Here is a 21,457-nt window from a genome sequence, read left to right on the forward strand (position 1 = left end):
AGAGAAACACAACTTGACCTTAAAAACTAAAAATCAAAACAAAACAAACCCTTACAATTTTTTCAATAGTGTAGAAAAAGGAGGTTGATGCAAAATGGTCTGTTATCAAAACTCATTTCTCTAAAAAATTAATTGTTCCTAAGTCAATGGCAGTTCCACAGGAATGAGCATAACTGGCATAGGGGAACTTGCAGGACTGTGTAAAAAAGCAGACTTCCTTTTTTCAATCTCCTAATAACACAAAAATCCCAACTGAAATGTATTTATGGTTCAGTCATTGTATTTGGCCTGTGACCTGTGTGCTTAGAGCTTTAATTCCCAAAGGCAGGGCTTTGGGAAGTTATCAAAGTCTGGCCATAAATGATATGAGGCTTTTTTATAATTAACTTTGATGATTGAATTTATAAACTTCATAAGTGAATTTATAAACTTCGTAACTGAATTCAATGGTGACCTCAGCAGCTCGTTCTCCCCATGTCCCTGGGGTCACTGGGGTGCCCACAGTGTGTGCCCGCAGTGCTCCCGACATCTGTGGGCACAAGTGGCAGCGCTGTCACGGGTTTGCTTCCCCTCCTTGTCGCACCTGCTGTATCAGCTCTGACGGAGCTTTTCTACCCAACGCAGGTGGGGATCGCCGCGGGAGCTGGGACACGCGAGCTGGCCCTGTACCATGCGAGGATGTGCCCGCGCCCTCGCTGACCTGCCCGCCCCTGTCCCCGCTGCCTGTCCTGCCTGGCACCATGGGAGGATGCTTCTCCAAGCCCAAACCAGGTGACTGCGCTCCGACCTCAGGCCCCCATCCCACTGTCCCCGTGGGAGAAGTAGGTCAGCGGTGGATGCTGGCTGGGGAATGTTAATGCTCGGCTCCTGCAGGGAGGATTACTGGGCTCTTAATCCCCCCAAATTCCTCAATGCTCTCACTCTCAGGCAGGGAGCTGTGGGGGGTTGCAGCAGTGCCAGGAGAGTGGTAGGTGAGTGGGAGGGGAGCTCACCCTGTACCACGACGGGAGGCATCTCTGCCTGGTCACATCTCCTTATTCTTCACCACCCACCTGCTTCTACTTTTCTGTCTGATCTGGAGCAGAGTTGCCCCCCTCATGCACCAGTGTAGGTTTGGGTGACAGCTGTCCCAGCACAGACACATGGGACTCCAGTATCTTCCTTCTGCCACAGCTTTGTCACTCACTGGCCAGCCCTTTTTTCTTTCTCTGCGGGAAGGGAATGACCTGGGAAGGAGCAGGCCAGGTCCTGGAGCTGCTTTGCTTGTTGGGATTTTATTTTCTTGGTGAAGCTTTTCATCTGTACTGCTTTTGGTGGGGAAAGCAGCTGCAGACACCTGGACATCAAGGAATCTCCCCTTGGGTACATTCCTTCCATGGCTTGGCTGGGTGGGCTACCTGCTCAGTACGGTTTGGGGAAGACTGGGTGCATGTGCAAGGAGCAGGGGTGGTGCCACCTGCCCATGCAAACTGGCTGGTTAAGGGGGGCTTGGTGTGGAAGTGTCAATGCTCAGCCTTGTCCTGAGCAGGCTGGACATGAACAGGCACTGTGTGATAACTCATACTCATCACCCTTGGCAGCACCTGCATGGCTCCGACACAGGACCCCAGGGAGCGATGATTGGTCCTGTCGGTGTTCCCAAAGCTACCATGGAGGAGTGCTCCCAGCTCCCATCCTGCAGCTTGTTTTGGCCACCTCAGAAGGAGCTTAGGGTGACCTTGCCCTTGTTACTTGCTTTGGCCCTAGTGCAGGGGGAATCAGAGAATGGTGATGATCTATCAGACAAGTCAGCATCCCTGTGTAGCATTTGTGGATGGAAAGATGTCTTTTGGGGACATTTTCTTGGCAATTTGTCTTTACTGCCTGAGGCAGGAGGGATTTCAGGTTGAAGGACTAAACAGGTCAGAAGGGAGATAGAAGTTGTGATTCACTGAGCATCCGTGGAGTGAGGTCCCTGCCTTTCTGCAAGGCACAATGAGAAAAAAAAGGTGGTTTTCTGCCCTTGACCTTTACTGGGATTATGTTATGGGTCACCACCAAGGTAATATGACACTGGACACTCTGACCTGTAAGTTTTCTCTGTGAAAGCCTGTTTATGTTTCCTTAAAATGTTTGAGGAATAAAACCACGTCCAGGAATAAATGCCTTTGTTAACTAAACTTGTGACAAACTCTGCTATGAGCAAAATTAAGCTCCACTTAATTTTGTATCCTATCAGCAAAACTGTGTAATCTTGGACCAGTGTTGGAACACCAATGCTCTGTGGGGAACTTTCCTGAGCTGAAGTTTTTTTGTGGAGAGCTGTATTTGCATAGCAGAACCAAATGCCTGAAAATGCCATTCTGCAATGCACCTCCATCCCTCAGCTCTGGTTTGGATTAGCATCTTCAAAGGCTTTGCACAAGCCTTCCACAGCCCCTGGCTAGTTCAGCACTGACTGAGAGGCTCCATCCCAGGATTATAAAACCTGCAAATGCAAAGAGGTAAACAGAGGTGTTTGAGGATATTGATTGTTCTAGCAAGGGGTTTCATATGGGAATTGTACAGTATTAGAGCTGAGTACTGGACTTTGCTATTTGTAGGAATTGACCTGTTCCTTGTCCAAATAAGCAGGGACAGAATAGAGCTATTTACTCCATCAGTGCTGTTTCACCATGAAGGGAATATTTCAGATGCAGCCTGAAGTGAACAGAATTGATTCAGGCACTTTTTCAAGGTGTACATGAGGTCCTTATTTGCTCTATCTCTTTCATTACAAGAGAGACCTTCAGTTGCCTTGAGCACCCTCAAGATAACCTTGGCACTGTGCACATATCACCTCTTGATGGGCAGATGAGTGATACAAGAGCTCTGAGGAGTGGAGTCCTGGATCCCTAAATAGCTGTGCTCACTGTACTGCCAGCCAGCCATGAGATCTGGCTGCTGCTGGAGCACCCATCTCCCCGTCCGGATATTTCACTGTTTAATTAAGAGCTTACGTTCAAACAGTGAAGTAATCTGCTGTTATCTCCTGTGCTGCAGTCCCGTGATGCCAGATCCTCTTCTGAAGGCCCAGTTCTCAATCTCTGCATAATTTTCTTGGGTTTGTCGGTGTGATGCATTGAGGATGAGCTGCCCAGCTGGCAGCCTATGTGGTATCCCAGCACCCGCTCCCACAGTGCAGCCAGGTCAGGGTAATGGGTGACAGGAACCATCTGTGTGAGCTGTGGCAGCTCTATCTCTGTGCTGGGTATGGGAGAGTGGCTTTAAAACCTATAAATTGTGTTTCTTCTTCTGCTGGGCTCAGTGTTTGATGATGGGGCAGAGCAGTTGCTTCCCAGTGCATGGGGTGTCTAGAGATCTAGAGGTAGGCTTCACCCTTGTGCAGAGGATGCATTTAGCAGGGAATGTGCTCCCTTCCCATGGATGCTGCACACAGCTGGAGGGTGCTGGAGGGGGTCCTGTCGGCTGTGTGACCTGAAGTTGACTCTGAGCTTGTCCCCAGCCTTGGTTGGTAAGTCCAACCTCCTGGTTTTGGACTGTAGTATTTGCTGACAGAGCATCTGGAGAGGGAGAGCAGACCCAGGCACATTTGACATGGTAGTTTGTCATTGGCTCTGTCATTTTTAACAGAATGATAGAATCATGGAATGGTTTGGGCTGGAAGAGTCTGTAAAGACCAAGTAATTTCAACTCCCTGCTATGGGCAGGGTCACCTTGCACTGGACCGGGTTGCTCCAAGCCCTGTCCAGCCTGGCCTTGGAGGGAGGGGAAAAGTGGTCCACAGAAATGATTTGGAGTCTCTTTGAGACCACCTGAAGTCACTGTCGTTGAGGCCTGTAGTTGAGGTGGGTGAGCCCAGGGGATGCCTGGAGAGTGCAGCTCTGGCAGGGCACAGTGAGCCTCAATCATGTCCCATGGTGGTGGATTTGCTCTGTGCTGGCTTTGGGAAAATAAACCCTGCTGGGGTAAATAGATTTCTGGCTCTGCCTGCTGGTCCCTCCAGCATCATCCCTTGATGCTTTTCTGGTTTCCACTGCTCCCAAAGCTCTTGGCACCATACAGCTGTTCCTTGCCCTCAGCACTCCTCTGCCCTGTGCCTGCAGCCCTGAAGTGGCACACCTTGAGGCATTGCAGGGTTTTGGGGATGGGGAAGTCAGTGCTTTCCCCTTGCCAGCTCAGCTCCTCTATCCCCTCCCTATAGCCAGGCATCTTCATCTTATCCAGACACTCCTTGGCTCAAGTCAGCTCTTGGCTCATGTCAATTTTCTCTGTCCATATTAACTCAGTATTTTCCTGGTTTCTAGTATTTTAAGTATTGGGTACCTGGAGGTACAACCTTTCAATGACTCAATATCCACAATTTCACTTTAGCCTCCAGAAGGGCTCTGAGCCATACTGGGAACCCAATCCTGTGATAAAGAAGTATTGGGGCATCTAATTGCCGTAATTTTTAAAAAAATAATGCCTATGACTCTGCACTGCTGCCCAGCCACCTGCTAGTACCCTGCTTTGGGATCGATGTCAACAGTTCCAGCCTTACATCTAAAGTACCTCTCCTAGAGCAAGCAGAGGCTTTGACTTGTCCCACAAGGCTGTGAATAGTGATGGAGAAGGAATAAATTTACAAGAGATGTAATGGGATATTAAGGACTGACCGCTTGTGTATGTGACATCAAGGCAAACCACAAGAACATGGTGGCCACAAGAGAGAAACAACACCTGAGCCAACTGTCATAAATGGTGTTGGGACATGGCTGATGAATGTATGTGGAGTATCTCAGCAGTGCTCAACCTAAAGGCTCAAAACCTGGTAGAAAAAAAAAATGGGTCAAAATTTATAGTCTTGTCAAGAGTCTGTATTTTAAAGATTCTGTGACTTTGAGGACCTGACTCAGGATTTTTGGGTAGTGAGAGCTTGCAGTGCTGAGGTGTTCATGGATATGATATGAGTATTTGCTAATGGTCAGCCACTTCCTCTGCTCTTTTCTATATTCTTATAAAATATTTCCAGCACTGACCTTCTGGTTCTTCATCGATGTGAGTGTGTATCTATAGAGATATCTTAAAAATGTGCGTGAACTTACACAAACACATACATGCACATACATATGTGCATAAGTGATGTTGGTGGCACAGGGCAAGCAGGCACATCTCTGTCTCTTTCTCTCATCTACATCTATACCTATACCTATACCTATACCTATACCTATACCTATATACATCTCTGTTTGTATTTTTATCTATATCAACTATACCTTTATGCCCATACCTATGTATCAATATCTATATTTATATCCATAACTCTACCTATATTCCTGAGGAGTTGACTACTGTCTAGATTTGTAGTCACATGCCTAAAACTTTCCAAACAGTTTGCTGTAAGGTCCACACCCTCTTCTAGCAGTTATAGGATATGACCGTCAAAGAGCTGGAACACACTGGCCCCAGCCCCATTGTACCAACTGGATTTCAGAATTAAACTTGGGTTTATAAATACTTCATTTAAATGTCATTTTCCCTTATGCCAACTGAACCAGTTTGCTGGATCAGCTCAGGTGCTGCTTAGCCCTGGATTCCTGGAGGGATCATCCCTCAGGAATGCAGGTTTCAGGCCAGAGGGACACCCCATGAGGGGCTGAGAAGCATGAGAAAGAGGAGGAAGTGGGGGTAAAGTGGGATATGCTCCTCCACAGAGGCAAGTGGTGAAGTGTGGGACCCGAAATAGGAGAGGGAAGATTTTATAACTCTTTTCCTTTTCTTCTGGACATTTGTGCAGCAGTGTTGGTGGGTGCCAAGTGGGAGTGGCTGAGTGCCAGAGACCTGCTGCTTCCTGCATATGTTTTTCTAACTGAGGAAGGGAAAAGCTCAGAGCTACGATTTCCTTCTTCATCCCTGCAGGTTCATTTGCCTGTGAATCAGTGGGCACATGTGCTTACCTGACCCAAATGTGCTCTGGAAAACAAAGTTGTGGGGCATCAGTCAAGTGAGAGATGGGAGTTGTTCCCTGCAGGGTGAATTCATTGATAATCCATGTCCCTCTCACGATTAGGGCTCAGAGCCACCAGCTTTGCCCAACCTTTGTCTCATCTTGCGACATGGTCTAGCTCCACAGTCTGGCTGCAAGGATGCACAGCCACATTTTCTGCAGATTGACTGTGAAGTCACATGACATCAGCCTCCTGTTTCTTGGGCCAAAAGTATTTCACTGGGACTAGCATAAATGGGTATTTCATTATATTTTCCAACTCTGTCTTGAAAAATCCAAGTCTATTTCTCCCAATGCCCTAGGAAAGCGGTGCTTATGGAGAGCAGCCTCTTCGTTGGGTGCCTGTAGCAGCTGGGCTGCTTCTCTAGAGCTCCAGGAACAGATTTACTCATAGGAATGTGGGTTTTTTTAATGCATGGTGCTGGCCCTATTCATTTACATTAACTCCTGCAGCTACAAGAGCACAGCAGAAGGTGACGTTTTCTGTTGGTTCAGTGTTCATACACAGAAAATCACTTTCCTGGATATGTCTGTCACTACCCCTCCTGAATCCTGCCTGGGCGAGCACAGGGGTTTGACACTTTGGCAAAAAGCCATACATCCATTGCCTTGCTGAGCAGGCACAAATAGCACAAACGTGCAGGACTCCTGAGACAGCCACCTGCCTCCAGGGCCCACATGGTCATGACCACTTGCTTTTCTCCCTCCCAAAATGAACTACCTTCTCCCTGACGTGTTCTTCCTTGTTCTCTCAATATTCTTACCCAAAATAAAATTTTGGGACAACAGATGAGGCTGGGAAGACCCGGCATCCCTGTAATTCACAAGCCTTGCTGAAGGGCTTGTTTCTACCCTTCCTCTGCCTTTCCTTAACCTATTTAGTTTATGAACTTTAACTTTTATCTTCTGCACAGATTTTCCTGTTCATGACATTTATAATGTATTTGAGATACTTCACCAGTCCCCTGGCTTGCTATAGAACTCCCTGGTGTTTATTATATTAATGGCTTTAGCTTGATGAAGTCCCTAGGAGATAAAGTGATGTTTTCCACTTTGTGATGTGAGAGCTCATCAGTGGCTTCTGATGCTGCTGTGACCAGCTTGCCCAGGCCGGACATGGGGTGGAGCATAGTGGTGTAGCTGCGGGGGCCTGTGGGGAGGGTGGATGAGTGCTGCCCTTCAGGGAGCTTGTATGAACACAGAATAACAGAATGATTTGGGCTGGAGGAGGTCTTAAAGCTTGTCCAATGCTACCCACTGCCATGGGCAGGAACACCTTCCACTATCCCAGGTTATTCTAAGCCCCATTAAATCTGGCCTTGGACACTTCCAGGGATGGGGCAGACACAACTTCTCTGAGCAAACCTGTTCCAGGGCCTCACCACCCTCACAGTAACTTCTGCATGTCCTCACCTGGATGGCCGAGGATAGTGCCTTTGCTCCCCACTGTCTCTGCTCCCGTGTGTCCCTGGGTCCTCTAGTCCCCAGGACAGGGATGATTTATTGTCAGACCTGTTCACTGGTGTACACATGAGAAAAATGGAGCATTCTTGCTTCTCACACCTATTGCTGAAGGGTCACTCTACACTCAAAACCTGATGTGGAAATAATTTTGGATATTTCTAGTTCCTTATTAATTGGTCTCCATCTAATGAAGCAGCTCTATGCACCATGCAGTGTGGGCTTTCTCTTTCAGTTAACATTACCTACAAACAATTAAAGGAGTTTTTGAAGTCTGTCTGAGCCCCAGAAACCTTGGCATGCCTCATATGGAGCTGCATGAAGCTGTTTTCCACTAAACAGGACAAGAATTGTAGCTGCGTGGTTGTTTTGCAGCAATGACTCATGTCTGCTTTCAAGAATATGTACTTTATGAATGCAAAGTACCTGATGCAGAAAGAACAGAGGAATAATGGGCTCAAGTAATCAAGCCAAGCTTGATGTTAAATGTTTTATCTTCCAAGTCAAGCCAACAAAAAATATCTGTTTTGATGTCTGTTTTCAAGTTCAGGGAAGGAAGGAGTGATAGAACAGTGAATAGCAGCAAAACCTCTGCCTTCATTTTAACAAAGGTTTTGGGTTGTTCCTGCAGTTGAAGTGAAAATTGAAGTTGTGATACCTGAGAAGGAAAGAAACAAGGAGGAGATGTCACCCAATGGGAAAGCCAGCCCTCTGATCTACAAAGTCAATGGGACTGCCCGGCACTACCACCTCGAGGAACATCCAATTGCCAGCAACCCCTACCACAACCCAAAGGACATAGTAGAAGCATCTGTGTGCCACGTGAAGGACCTGGAGAATGGACAGTAAGTGCCCAAAGTCTTTGCAGATAAAACTTGAGAGACCTTCTAACCTAATCTGAATGCCCTGTCTTGTTCTTTAGAGTTGTTGGAAATGATAATTTAACTTACTAAACTTTTTTTGTCTTAAAAAATTACATCATGGACAAGTGACAACTGTCTTTACCAGGTCTGCTTTTCCCTGCATGATCTGCACTGGGACTTGTCTCAGAGGTGATGTTCTGTAGCAGAATTTCTCAGGAGGCTCCATTCAACTTGTGTTAACCAACCTAGACATTTTTTAATAAATTCATAGCCTTAGTGATTTTACAAAACAGCAAGAGAAGTGCATGGGTGGAGCTTATGGGCTGGATCATGTGCTCCATCCTGTCTGCAGTGCCTGGCTCTTCCAGCTGAGCTCATCAATTTGCTCTTTCACTAAGGATGCAGCTTTTCATATCTCTTGCAAATGAGAACCACTTCAGCTGGGAACATTCAGTGCCCTGATTTAATTTTCTGAAATCTAAAGAGTACCCAGTCACTCTGCTTTACAGGTGCCTCTTTTCTGAGGTAGAAGTTCAGGTTCCATTGACATCTCAGAGGGCTCCATCTGTATGTAAAAGAAAATAGTGTGAAATAGCTTTTGTTCCAGTGATGGAGCAATGTAAGGTGTGTGGGACACAGCAGGAGTCTGGCAGCTCTTTGCTTTAAATTTAAGTATTGCCTGTGATAGTATCCAAGAACAATCTATGTACTGTAGCTACTTTGTGCTAAATTTAAGGGGCTTTATGGGCCATAAATTTTCTTGGGTAAGTTCATCCAGACATAAATGTGGTTTTTTTCATTGCAATGGGAATTTATGTATTATACCATTCTACAAAGGGATGCACTGGACTCTGTTGGATTAAATCCTCACATGATGTGAAGCTGTTGAGGTTGCTTGGCTTGTATCCTGGTTCCAAACAGGACAAGGTTAATTTTTGCAGTAGTCAGGAGGTGCATGGCCAGGACCCAGAGGTTATTCTGCACAACCTCATCTCATTGCTGGGGTGGGGAAAGGGAGTCTCTTGGGGGGAGAAGTTGTTCCTTGTGGTTGAGTAACTGTGAAGGACAGAGCATGGTGCACAGGACGGTGGGGTAATGCTCGTTCCAAGCCACAGGGAGTGGGGTGGTGAGCTCTGAGCTCTGGGTGAGCATTTTGGCATTGACTCACTCTCTCTTTTGTACACTTGTGTAATTAAAATTCTTGCTGTTACTGTTGGTTTTCTTCTCTCATTGCTGTTTCCAGTAAATTGTTATATCAGCCTGTGATCTTTGCCTTTTGTGACTCCAATTCTTCTCCAGCCACCTACAGGTGGAGCAGGGGGAGAGGAGAGTGAGCAGCAGCATGGTTTTAGTGGGAGCACTAAATTCAGGAATTCCATTCCTAAACCACAGCAGCCTTGTTTAACACCCAACATAGGGTGGGAAGGGTTGAGATATCAATAGATCTACCTAGAGAGGGGTGGAAACAAAATTCAATCTAAGTATTTGTTGTATTAGGTACAGAGCAACTGGTGTCAATGTTGCTTGATCTGTTCATGTTCGTGTGGTACCTCACCCTGTCTATTTTCATATATATCCTCTCTGTGCCCATCACAGTGCTCCTTTTGAGAGCAGGGAGAAGGGTCAAGATTGGAAGGACAGAAGACAGCCCCCCAATACTCTCACAGCTCTTGAGCAAAGGTCCTTTGCAGGCCAGAGCTGAGATTTAGCTGTGCTTCCCAAGTGGGGAGTGGGGTGGGACAACAGGACAAATGCCCAACTGACTAAATAGCTCAGCAGGGTGCAGGGCAGTGTAAAATCATTCTCTGGATTACTCTGGAGTGAGTGCAGGATGGGAGCCTTGCAGGTGGCTGTGTGCTGGCTTGAAGACACCAGGTCATGTTTTTGACTCTCTCAGCTCACAGTTCCTTGGGTAAGCTGTAAATTCTTTAACTTATCTTATCATATCTTCCCAGGGAGTTATGGTTGCCATTGAACAGGTTTTATCAGCTGAGGAATGCAGCAGGACTTGTACTGCTCCATTCCCTTTGTGTGGAGGGAAGAGCTCCAAGTGCTGAGTGTCCTACTTGGGGAGGGAGCAGACCTGCATGGTGAACTCTACTGGTTTTCACCCAAGGTGGCAAGGAAATTTGGAAATTGAGCATTTGTCATTGGACAGTTGACGCTGGTGAAGCACTTGGTGAAAAATCTGATTTGGGGTGGGTTAGAGGGTGTAACAGAAGTGTTGGGTGGGCTGAGCCCTGTTCTCATCTCCATGGTTTCAAAGCAGAGTGGGGGCAAGTGTCTGTGTAGCCTAGAGGCAAGTAATGGGATTGAGTTGGGATGTTATCTGAGAAGGAATGTGCATGCAAATTCTGTCCCATTTTTCTGAGACCCTGGAACCTAGTGTGCATGAATACCATTCTGGAATCACACATGGCCCCCTTTCCTTGGGGTTTGCTATGGCCACGGTGATGTGTTTGGCACCCCAAAGGAAATGCGCTGGGGTAGCTGTAGAGATGGTTCCCTCCATGCAGTGGGAGCAACCAGGATTTCCAGATAAGCATCAAGCTGTGTAGGGATAGGCTTTCTGGCTGGAAGAGGGGAAGTCTCCAGCAGCTCTGTGTTCGCTGTCCAGCTCCGTACAAAAGGAGGACTCTCTCCTCAACTCTTACTTTCCTCCATGGTTAGCTGGAAGACTCTGCTCTGGGGAAGCAGCTGCTGATGGTCACATTGGAAAGAGGTTCAAGTGCCTCAGGCAGACCATGGATTGCACAGAGTGTGTTGAGACTATTGGTTGGAAAGGGAGCATCCGAGAGCTGAGAAGAGATAAGATGAGCTGAGAGGAAGGTCTGGTGGAGGCACAGTGAGAGGGCAGAGAGCAAATGTCTGTTCAGTGCAGAGCAACATCAATGTCACTCAGCAATGCTTGGGCACTGCACTGCAAAGCTGTGGAAATGTCTTTGGCCAAGGTGGAGGAGTGGAGGCCTCAATGCTGGAGCCTTCTGCACTCCAGTCTTCAGCCTGCAGAGAGGATCAATGAGCAGCCTCCTGGGAATGATAGATGGTTGAAAGACTTGTGCTCCAGTAGATAGTGCCACTGACTGGGCTCGCATGGCTACCAACACGAGCCCAGTCTGTACGCAGTCTGCAGGGCATGGGAACTCTGGCAAATAGAAGCATGTGTTGAAGCTGCAATGCAGAGCCTGTGCCCAGCCAGCCCGCAGCAGGCAGAGCCAGAAGCTTGCTAGGCACCATGCAGAAGACACAACATCCCTACATCTCTAGGAGATGCTGTGGACGAATTCACCTGCATGCAGCTGGTGCAGAGGTGTGTATTGCTCAGTTTATCTCTGCTGGGACAGAAGGCTACAAAGCACCTCTTGGACAACCCAAGGGTGGTAGAAAGAATTTTCTAAAATGCTGCTTTTCAGTACTAGTGGCATCATCAATCACTCATTCAGCAGATGGTGTGCTCAGTAGTTCTTTCTGGCTTGCAAATAAGGTGCGTGATCAGCAGAGATGGTTTTGGCCAGGATGGGGCTGAATCTCACCCTGGCTTAGCTGGTTGAGGACAGATGTGTGGCCCAGTGAGCCTAAAAACTGCTCAGTGTTGTAAATAATTCCTGCTGTGCTAATCATACTTTGATCCAGAGTACCACACCATGGAATCATTGAATCAGAATGGTTTGGGTTGGAAGGACTATTAAAGGCCATCTGGTCCAACCCTCTGCCATGGACAGCAGCATCTTCCACTAGACAAGATTTCTCAGAGCCCCATCCATAGAATCACAGAATATCCTGAGTTGGAAGGGACTCACAAGGATCATCCAGTCCAACCTGCAGCCCTGCACAGACACCACAACAATCTCACCCGGTGCATCCCTGGCAGTGCTGTCCAAATGCTCCTGGAGCTCTGGCAGCCTCGGGACCATGCCCATTCCCTGGGGAGCCTGGGCAGTGCCCCAGCAACCCCTGGGAGAAGGACCTTTCCCTGATATCCAACCTGACTCTCTCCTGGCACAGGCTCATGATGTTCCCTTGGTAACTGCTCTGTATTTCAATTTGCCATCAAAGTGTTTGGCAGAGGCATCAGTGAACCAGACGTCTTTAACTTCAGAGTATGATGTAACTGCAGGAATGCCAAGTATAGCACTAGGGTTATGTAGTTGTTGCAAAGCCAGCATATCTGGAATCATGACTGTCTGTAATTTTGCAGGTTTTGTTGGCCGTTCACTTATATCCATTAGACCTGTGACTCTTGAGACGTGTGCACACCATTTGTGCCCTGTGGGTCTTTGTGCAATCCCACCTCATGGAGCACAGCCCTTCTTAATACTGGCTAACAGATAAAAAGATCTTTGGATTTGCTGTTGAAGTTTTTCTACTTGTTTAAGAGCTCAGCTCAGAGATGGTAATCCCTTTTCCCAGTCAGAGTATCTTTTCTCAGGATCTTTTAATGCTGCAGAACTGAACCCTAATGGTTGCTTAGGTCTGTGTGGGCTTTTCTGGAATATGTTACAGTAAATCTCATGTTCAGCAAAACCCCAATCAGCTCTTATAGGATCATTGGAATGAACTGCCCCAAGTGATGAATATATTTTTAGCTCCTCTATTAGTGTTTGTAAAGGCTTTTGTGACTATTAAGCCACCCCTAAGTCTAGTTTTTGCTCATTAATGCATACAATGGTCTTGCTCTATAGAAAATCCAGGAATATGATTTCTCCAGTATCCTGAAATGTAACCATGAAGAACATGTCTTTTACATCTAGAACTGCCATCCATTTATGTGCAGCTTCCTGCAGGGTGGCACTGAGACTGACAATGTTTGGCATGAGTCTTCCCATGCTGGCATTCAGCCACCAATAATCAATCATTAAGTGCCACTCATGTCTGGTTTCCTCACTGACCAAACAGGAGAATTATATGGGGTATGTGTCCTAAATATAATACTCCTTTGTTCTAAGTTTGTAATAGATTAATTTTCTATTTTTTTCCAGATATTTTATTATATGGAGTTTTTGTGGGTCTGGATGACCAAACACTCCTGTTGTGCAATTGCCAAACTTCTTTTAAGGATATCATATCCTAAAATGTTTTCTTCATGATCTGTGATTGCAAATGTGTGTGAGGTCATTCATTTTTCCCCAGGTAACCAGAAACAGATTTTGACAGTGGAATATGTAATACTTAGTCCTTTGAATCCTGTTAAATGGACTCTTTTTCTTTTAAAACTTAAATTAATTTTTTCAGCATCTGTGGAGTGATTGGAGATATTTGGGCTCCTGTAGTAATTAGAAAATTCAAATGTTGTTTTCTAGGTCCTACAGGTAAGTAGATATGGGGTCTGTCCTTATCAGACCATTGATGGATCATAATTCACTGGTGAGAAGTCCCAAAGTTCATCCAGAGCTTAGTACTTTTTTCCTTTTACGTTTCTGTTAACTCAAAAGGGTTGGAGGGGGGGATGTTTTTCCTTTGGGGGCTTTACATTACTTGTGTTCCCTCCATCCTGCATCACTTTGGCTAAGTCTGCTGTCCTGCATTGGACTGTCCCTGAGGGCATCACAAGGGACTCCTAAGGTCACTTGCTCCCACTGCCAGCTCCCCCAGCAGCTGGGAAGGTGCTTTGAGCTGCCTCTTGATACAATGGGGCATAAATTAGATGCTGCCACTCAATGGCCCACCTTGGATGTGCTCCAGGCTGGGATAGCAGAGCCACCTCCAAAGTTGGCTTAATGACAAAGAATGACCCACATCTGTAGTCACCTGAAGCCAGTAGTGAGCAAGTTGAAGGAGGAGGGGAGCCTGGTGGGACTAGGGATGTATTGTACAGTGGAGTGGTGGCATCTGCTATAAGGTGGATGCTCTGCCATCTTTCCATTTTCCTCCTCCCCAGGATGCGGGAAGTGGACCTGGGCTGTGGGAAGGCTCTGCTCATCAAGGAGAGTGGCGAGTTCCACGCCGTGGGACACAAGTGTCCCCACTATGGGGCTCCGCTGGTCAAAGGTCAGTCTGCATCATGTCTTGGAGAGCAACCAAGGGCATCACAGAGCAAAGGACAGGCCCCTGACTGTGGTGCCAAGCATGCAGCAGTGCTGCACTGCACACTCTGCATCACCTGGGCATCTTCTGGCTGGGGAAGGCATGGGCAGCAAGCTGGAGTTGCACAAAATTCCCCAGAGCACTTTGCCAGCTCTGATTTGCAGCTGCCACTGCTTATCACGGGGGCTTCTTCTCTTTGAGGGGAAAGAGGACTCTCTTTGAGCTGATGGGATCCTTTAGGTAGCAAAAAGAATGTCGCTCGTGTTTTTGACTGAGGTGGGATGAGGTGGAGTGGTTTCCCATCTTGGCTCCTAAAAATATGCATTCTGCCACTTTCTCAGTACAGGCTTCAGGGCCCGAGCCTAAGCAATGGCAGCAGACCATACTGGCCTGGCTGTGTACTGATGTGCATCACCAAAACTGGGGTTGGGAGGGCACTTTGCTGGAGGGATCCTGGGGAAGACAGGGAAGCATCCTTCTGAGTGTCTTGTGGGCATTGCTGGCCCAGCAGCCATGCTGGGTGTAGCAGCCAGGTCTCAGCCCCTCCCCTGGGGTGAGCAGCTTGCTGAACAGGACAGAGGAGCCCCACACTGCCCTGGAGGTAAGAGCTTACTGAGCTTTCAGAGACCTGTGGTGCATTCTTCAGACTGGCTGTATCACAAGGATCTCTCTGGGGACTTTGCTGGAGCTGTAGGTGCAGGGGGGCTGCCCCTGCGCCCTACATGTAGTGGTGATGAGATGTGGCACTGCTGTGCCTCAGCAAGCAGAGACACAAGCCCAAGACCAGTCTATGTCCACATGGTGGCCTATGCTCTGCCCTGGCATTGTAGCAGGGAAAGCTGAAGTCCAAAGTAGCAGCCTCTGAGCCAACACCTAGAGAAATGAACACATGGCTTTAGACATGCCTGTGCCTCCCAGGCATGTGCCTTGCTCTGTCAGAGTCTCCTCTGGAGCACAGTACTCTAAATCAATGATGCTCTGCTTGAGGCACCACTTGTTCTGGGTCATAGTGGGGCTTGTAAGGATGATCAAGAGACTCTGGGGATGGCAACTCCATCCTGGCTGAAGAGTGAGGTTATATCCCAGAGCAGACAGCTTGGGAACTCTGCCCAGAGGTGCTAGAGGAGCCTCCCATTCAGGGCATCCTCATATAGGATCCCAGGTGGTCCCAGACATGCCCAAGTATGTGTGTTGAGAAAACTCCACTGTTGCCCATCCAGGTCCGCATCAGCTGCCATATGTCCTGTAGGAGAGGTGCCATCTCACAGGATGGGAGGCAGCTGCAGGGCAGCACCAACCCTGCTCTGCCATGTTCTCTGCAGGAGTTTTGTCCAAAGGAAGAGTCCGCTGTCCCTGGCATGGAGCTTGCTTCAATATCGGCACAGGTGACATTGAGGACTTTCCCGGCTTGGATAGTTTACCCAGGTTCCAGGTGAGATCCTTGTCCTTGCAGCAGAGGAAACCACAGAATCATGGGATGGTCTGGGTTGGAAGGGACCTTAACCTACCTCATTCCACCCTCTGCCATGGGCAGGGACACTTTTCACTATCCCAGGTTGCTCCAAATGCTGTCCAGCCTGGCCTTGGACACTTCCAGGGATGGAGTTGCCACAGCTTCTCTGGGCAACCTGTGCCAGGGCCTCCCCACTCTCACAGGAAACAATTCCTTCCTAATATCCCATCTAACCCTGCCCTCTGGCAGTGGGAAGCCATTCCCCCTTGTCCTGTCACTGCAGGCCCTTGTCCAAAGTCCTTCTCCTGCTCTCCTGGAGCCCCTTAAGGCACTGGAAGTGGCTCTGAGGTCTCCCTGGAGCCTTCTCTTCTCCTGGCTGAGCAATTCCAGTCCTCCTTAGGGCAGCTCTTGATTCCTTCATCCCCCAGCCTGGACTGATAAGGCGAATTGCTCACATCCAGGTGCAGCAGCTTTCATTTGCCCTTTTTGAACCTCATGAGATTCCCATTTGGCCACTTCTCCAGCCTGGCCACATTCCTCTGCATGGATCCCTTCCCTCTGAAGCACCATTCAGTTTGATGTCACCCACAAAATTGCTCTTTTTATTGTGATAAAAAGAATTTTGTATATGGTATGGAGCAAATATTGTCCAAGGATGTGCTGGTATCACCAGTGGAGAGCAGCTCCTCATCCAGCTCCTTCCTCCCTGCAGCTCCCTTGCACTCACCCACAGGCATCAGACACCTCCTGGGAACCTGGGAGTGTCCAGTCTGGGAGGTCTCTGGAGTAGGAGTGGGGTGGGAATGAGAGACCATATGTAAGTTTGGGGTAGAAATCAGGTTGTACACTGAGTGTTGGTGTGTGCTCGATACGAGGCAGGAGATCCCACAGCCTCGAGCTGGGATGAGCCCTGCTACGGCCTGAGCTGCTCCTACAGGTGACCCAGTGCCACAACCCCTTGCTCCTTAGCTGTTGCCCAGAGGGAACCCTTGCTACTCTGCAAAACAAGCACTGTTCTGTCACCCTCAGGTGAAGATTGAGAAGGAGAAGGTATACATCCGAGCAAGCAAGCAGGTGAGGGGCCACTGACATCCAAAAATCAAGGCCAATGCATTCATTTTTTGATGTATATGCATGGGGATGGGGAGAAATGCTTATCTTTGATCCTCTGGCCTGGGCAGAGGGATGTATGAGTATCCAGTTTATGCGGAGGTGCAGGTGGAGCAGGACAGAGGTGTTGTGTCCCCCTTGCACCCAGCCTCGCTGCAGCTGCTGGACACCTGGCTTAGGCTGTCCATACTTTCAGGTCTTACAGATGTTTGTCCTGCACTTGTCCTATGTTCTGTTTCCTTAAACTCAGAGCAACTTTTAATTTAGCTGGTCCATGGAAAGAGGCCTCTTCCACCAACCTTTTGGTCTTATCTGAATATGGTATGGTGATGACAGAGGCCAGTTGTGCTCCGTCTTGAGCCCACACCTCAGCTCCTGCTGGAGAGGAACCTGATGCAGGAGTAGAAAGGGCTCTCCCTGCCCTGATGGGATGCAGAATGAAGCCCACTCAGACCACTGCCATCTTTCTTTTCATTAAAAGCCTTCTTTTGATGCATAGTACATGTGCCAATCCAGGGGCTCAGAGCCCCAGTGGGCCCTTATAGCACTTGGGTTAGATACAGAGATGTCACCTGAATGGCAGCACTGCAACTCCAGCTGATTTGCAGATTTGATATGGGGAAACTGAATCTATTTGCTCTATCAGGAAGAGATTTTGGCCTCTATTGCCTGGGAGCAGGGAGTCTGTGCATCAGGGCTGCACTGGCACAGGTCCATGCCTGTGCTCTGGTGGATCGGACAGTTCCATCAGCTTTGGATATCAGGTGTACAAGCTCTGCTCAGGTTCAGGATAAAATTTCTGGCAGAATTTTCTTCATTCTTGTCTCACCTTTGGCTCAGAATTGCACAAGGACACACCTGCTTTTTCTATTGCCCCTTCCACCACCCTAGCTCTGAGTAGCTGCATGGCTTTGCAGAAGAGGATGGATTTCTTTTTTTGTTGTTGTTATTTTGTACCTTGTAAGGGGTGCACTGGACATTGGAATGGTATTTGGACAAGCAGGGGTTTGGAGTCCTGGTTCAGTACAAGGGTATTCCCTTCCTATCCAGGCTGGTTTATGACACTGCTTAAGTTGTCTCTATCCCTGCCTGGCTGCCCAGGGTAGTGCTGGATAAAAATAATTGCTTTTCTTCTTTGTGGTGGTGACACAGGCTCTTCAGACACAGAGGAGAACAAAGATGATGGCAAAGTGCATCTCCTTGAGCAACTACAACCTGAGCAGCACCAATGTGCTGATCATTGGTGCAGGTAAGACACATGCTGAGACCACTGTGTGTGTCCTCTCCCAGACAAGGATGCAGGGAGGCGGTGTCTGTGTGCCCTGCACACTATGTCACCCCTCCTCCATTCCTTCTCTGTGCAAAGGGTCACACCAGAGGGTCTTCCTGAACCTTTTTGTCCTACATGCTAATGATCCAAAAGTACTCAGTGGTCCAGTCTGTAGAGCTTTGTAGTTCCCTGTTACCATGCTTTGGAGTGAACCCTAAATCCTCTTCCTGTAACTCGCTTCCTAGTTACATCAGCAACCCCTGATTTCCACAGATGATGAGTGTAAAGTCTTTTCAGGTTCCTGTGGTGTTGATGCACCTTTTTCTCTTGTAGCTCGCACATCACTGTCTCATCCCATTGCAGCTCCAAAGTTTTTACCTCAAGATGCTTCTCTGCAGATGAGTTCTTCCACCTTCCCAGCAAATATCAGATCCCTGCCAAAAATAGCAAATCTGCCAAGCTCTATTTCCTTCCCTTCCCCTCCCCTATTTTTTTATTGTCATTTTTGTAGAAAGCCTGATGGGGTGGAGCCCATCTACTGAGTCTCTGGAATGGGTTAGATGCCAAGGCTGGGTTGTGTTGTGTGAAATGGAGGGTGGGAGGAGGACAGGAGCTTCTGTTCCTGGGTCTGGGAGGAAACATCTGTTCCCAGCACATAGGTTGTTCTTTCTTGAGTCTCAAGGTCAGCAGATCCAAGCTGTGGAAATTGAGATCATCTAAGGTGCATCTCACAGTCCGAGCAGAGGGGAGAACCAGCTTGACTGGCTTTTCCCATGCTGCTGGGTGACATTTTTCCCCTCCGTGTGCCCTTCCTGTTTGTTGACTGAATGCCAGGGTGGGACATGCTGCTCCCTGAGGTCAGCTGGAGTGTCCAGGTGTGTGGCAGGTCTCACAATCCTCAGCAAGGTCACTCCACAGACATTAGCCACTGCTGAGGAAACTTTCTTATGCTTTACCAGATAAATTTACAGGTCTGTTAAAGACCAGAGTCTATTCTGGTGGACACCAAAGGAGATTTCAAAGCTGGATTTGCGGAGAAGTGTCGGGGAAAGACTGCCCATCCAGCCCTGTGTCAGGGACCGAAATCCAGCCATGCCCAGCAGACCTGAGAGCAATTGATTGCAGTCCCTTGCTTATGTGAGGATCATCCTGACAGCAGCACAGCATTAGCTCTGGCTCAGAATGTTCCTGGCAGCATGCACAGGATGTCCACCCACCTATCTCTTCTCCCACTGTCCCCTAGCTCCATCAGTGGGAGTGTCTTGTTGATGGACCAAACCATGATATGGTCCAGGTCCATCTTCTCTCAGTGGTGTTACAGAATCTAAAGTGGCTCTAAAACACTTGTCATGGAATGAGCCTTCCTTGGCTGAGAAGAGACTCCAGACTTCTCACCTGAGCTCTCCAGTCTCATCGAGTTCAGTCAAGGAAAAAGGGACATGCCAGCCAGGCTGCCTTGCTGTAGTGGGACAGTATGTCCCAAGGCAGCTTTTTGTTCAATTTAACCTTTTTTTCTGTGATTGGAACAAGTGAACAAAAACCCTTAAAGAAATAGCATGGAAAATGCTCTACAGTGAATCACACAACCAACACCTTGACCTTGGAGAAGGGAGGACTCCCTGCTCTCTGTGCTTGGCCATAAATTCACCAGCAGCAGGGTGTGCAGACCCTTCCCTGACTAGAGAAGTCCAAAGGTCTGAGCAGCTGCTTGTGTCCTGGAGTTTGTGAGAGGCGTGTAGGCATTAGGAACACTCCTCAGATGTGCTTTTTGTGAGTTTGTGACAGTTTAGGGGCAGACAGAAGGATTAATGTCATGGTCCGTAGACAGAGCATCCCTTCTCCAGCCTCGTGCATCTGCTCCAACTGGCTTCCCATGTAAGCTGTTTGAGTTAGGAAAGGCTGTGAAATGAGGCCAGGGCTGGTGGAGATGGTGATTTTTGAATCAGCCCCAATAGGTTTACCATTAAAGGACATAGACCTCCCAAGGCCACATACACATGGCTGTCACTGGTCTCCTTCTCCCTTAGGGGCAGCTGGGCTGGTCTGTGCAGAGACCTTACGCCAGGAGGGTTTCTCTGACCGGATTGTGATGTGTACCATGGACAGACACTTGCCCTATGACAGACCAAAGCTCAGCAAGGTTTGTATCACTCTGGGTATGCCACATTCCTCCCCAGTTTTAAAATTTGCTCTAGCACCTTTCCCCACTGTTATTCATTGCAGCAGCAAGGTTCTGTTTCCTTAGTCATCCTGTCTCTGTTTCCCTTGAATTTTCTTCTCTCTTTGTGATTGAAATATGAAACACAAAAAAGGAGTTGTTCAGACTGAATTAAGAGTACTCCGGCAGAAAAACAAGGGCATTGTGTGGGTGGTGGCACCCTGGTACAAGTTGCCCAGAGGAGCTGTGGCTGTCCCTGGATCCCTGGAAATGTCCAAGGCCAGGAGGGATATTGGAGCTTGGAGCACCCTGGGATAGTTGAAGGTGTCCCTGCAAATTGAAATGAGATGAGCCTTTAGTCCCTTGCAACCCAAACCATTACATGATTCATATAATGATTCTTTACAGATCTAATGGTAGCTGTCTTAGCCACCTTGTACCTGGATGGGTCTTCTTAAAGTGTTTCTGGATCAAAATCTTAGGCGATGAAACGGAGCATATAAAAAAATGGTGTTGTCTACCAGGGTTTTTATTAGTGCCTATTTCTTGCTGCCAAGGGATGCTCTGTACCATAATTACGATGATTCTCAGCTGTCATCGCAACTAGATAACTTGATGGAAGTGCAGAGGTCACTTTTTCTGGCACACATCCCATTTTGTATTCCAGTTTATAGACATAGGATGATCTTTAATCAGATTTTTTTCTGCTGATTCCTGGGCCTTCTTTGATGTCAGACAGCAGCTCAAGTTGGACAGCAACATTTGGCCTTGGAGCTTGGAGATAACATAAGGTGACCTATGTGCTCACCCTCATGTCAGGAATGCTTACCTGTGAGGACTACTACAATCACAGCATTTAACTCTGCTTCCAGCACCCAAGAAAGAGATTTTAAGATGGGCAAACATGTGCATGGCTTTTTGGGAGCATTCAGGCCATTTCTGTGCTTCTGTGAGTCCTGGGTGGGGTGAGGAGCAGCTTCCTAGTACCTGCACCCAAGCATCATAGGGGTTGTGCTGGGGAGCTCGAGGAATCTAAGAGTCCCTGTCCCAGCCAGGCAGCTCTTCCAAACACTTGTCCCCATGTAAGAGTTTTAGACTAGCTCTTCTTCCCTCCTTTAAATAGTATGAACATTTCATGTCCCAGAGATGT

At 47.9% G+C, this 21,457-nt stretch overlaps 1 protein-coding gene across 2 annotated transcripts in view; it reads left to right on the forward strand.

The window, feature by feature from the left end:
* Positions 1 to 725: 725 nt before the first annotated feature.
* AIFM3 (AIF family member 3) overlaps positions 726 to 21,457 on the forward strand; it is a 37,962-nt gene continuing 17,230 nt past the window's right edge. The window contains exons 1-7 of one of the 2 annotated variants that reach the window (XM_083873963.1): positions 726 to 771; positions 8,061 to 8,274; positions 14,171 to 14,280; positions 15,639 to 15,748; positions 16,799 to 16,843; positions 18,032 to 18,128; positions 20,177 to 20,289. In XM_083873963.1, the coding sequence (XP_083730089.1) occupies positions 741 to 771; positions 8,061 to 8,274; positions 14,171 to 14,280; positions 15,639 to 15,748; positions 16,799 to 16,843; positions 18,032 to 18,128; positions 20,177 to 20,289 (720 nt within the window). In that variant the 5' untranslated portion in view covers positions 726 to 740. Of the gene's footprint in view, positions 772 to 8,060; positions 8,275 to 13,380; positions 13,423 to 14,170; positions 14,281 to 15,638; positions 15,749 to 16,798; positions 16,844 to 18,031; positions 18,129 to 20,176; positions 20,290 to 21,457 lie in introns of those variants that run through there. The other variant, XM_083873964.1, reaches the window with a different exon arrangement.

The sequence above is a fragment of the Zosterops lateralis genome (genome assembly GCF_965231275.1).
Source record: "Zosterops lateralis genome assembly, chromosome: 17".
NCBI classification, from domain to species: domain Eukaryota; kingdom Metazoa; phylum Chordata; class Aves; order Passeriformes; family Zosteropidae; genus Zosterops; species Zosterops lateralis.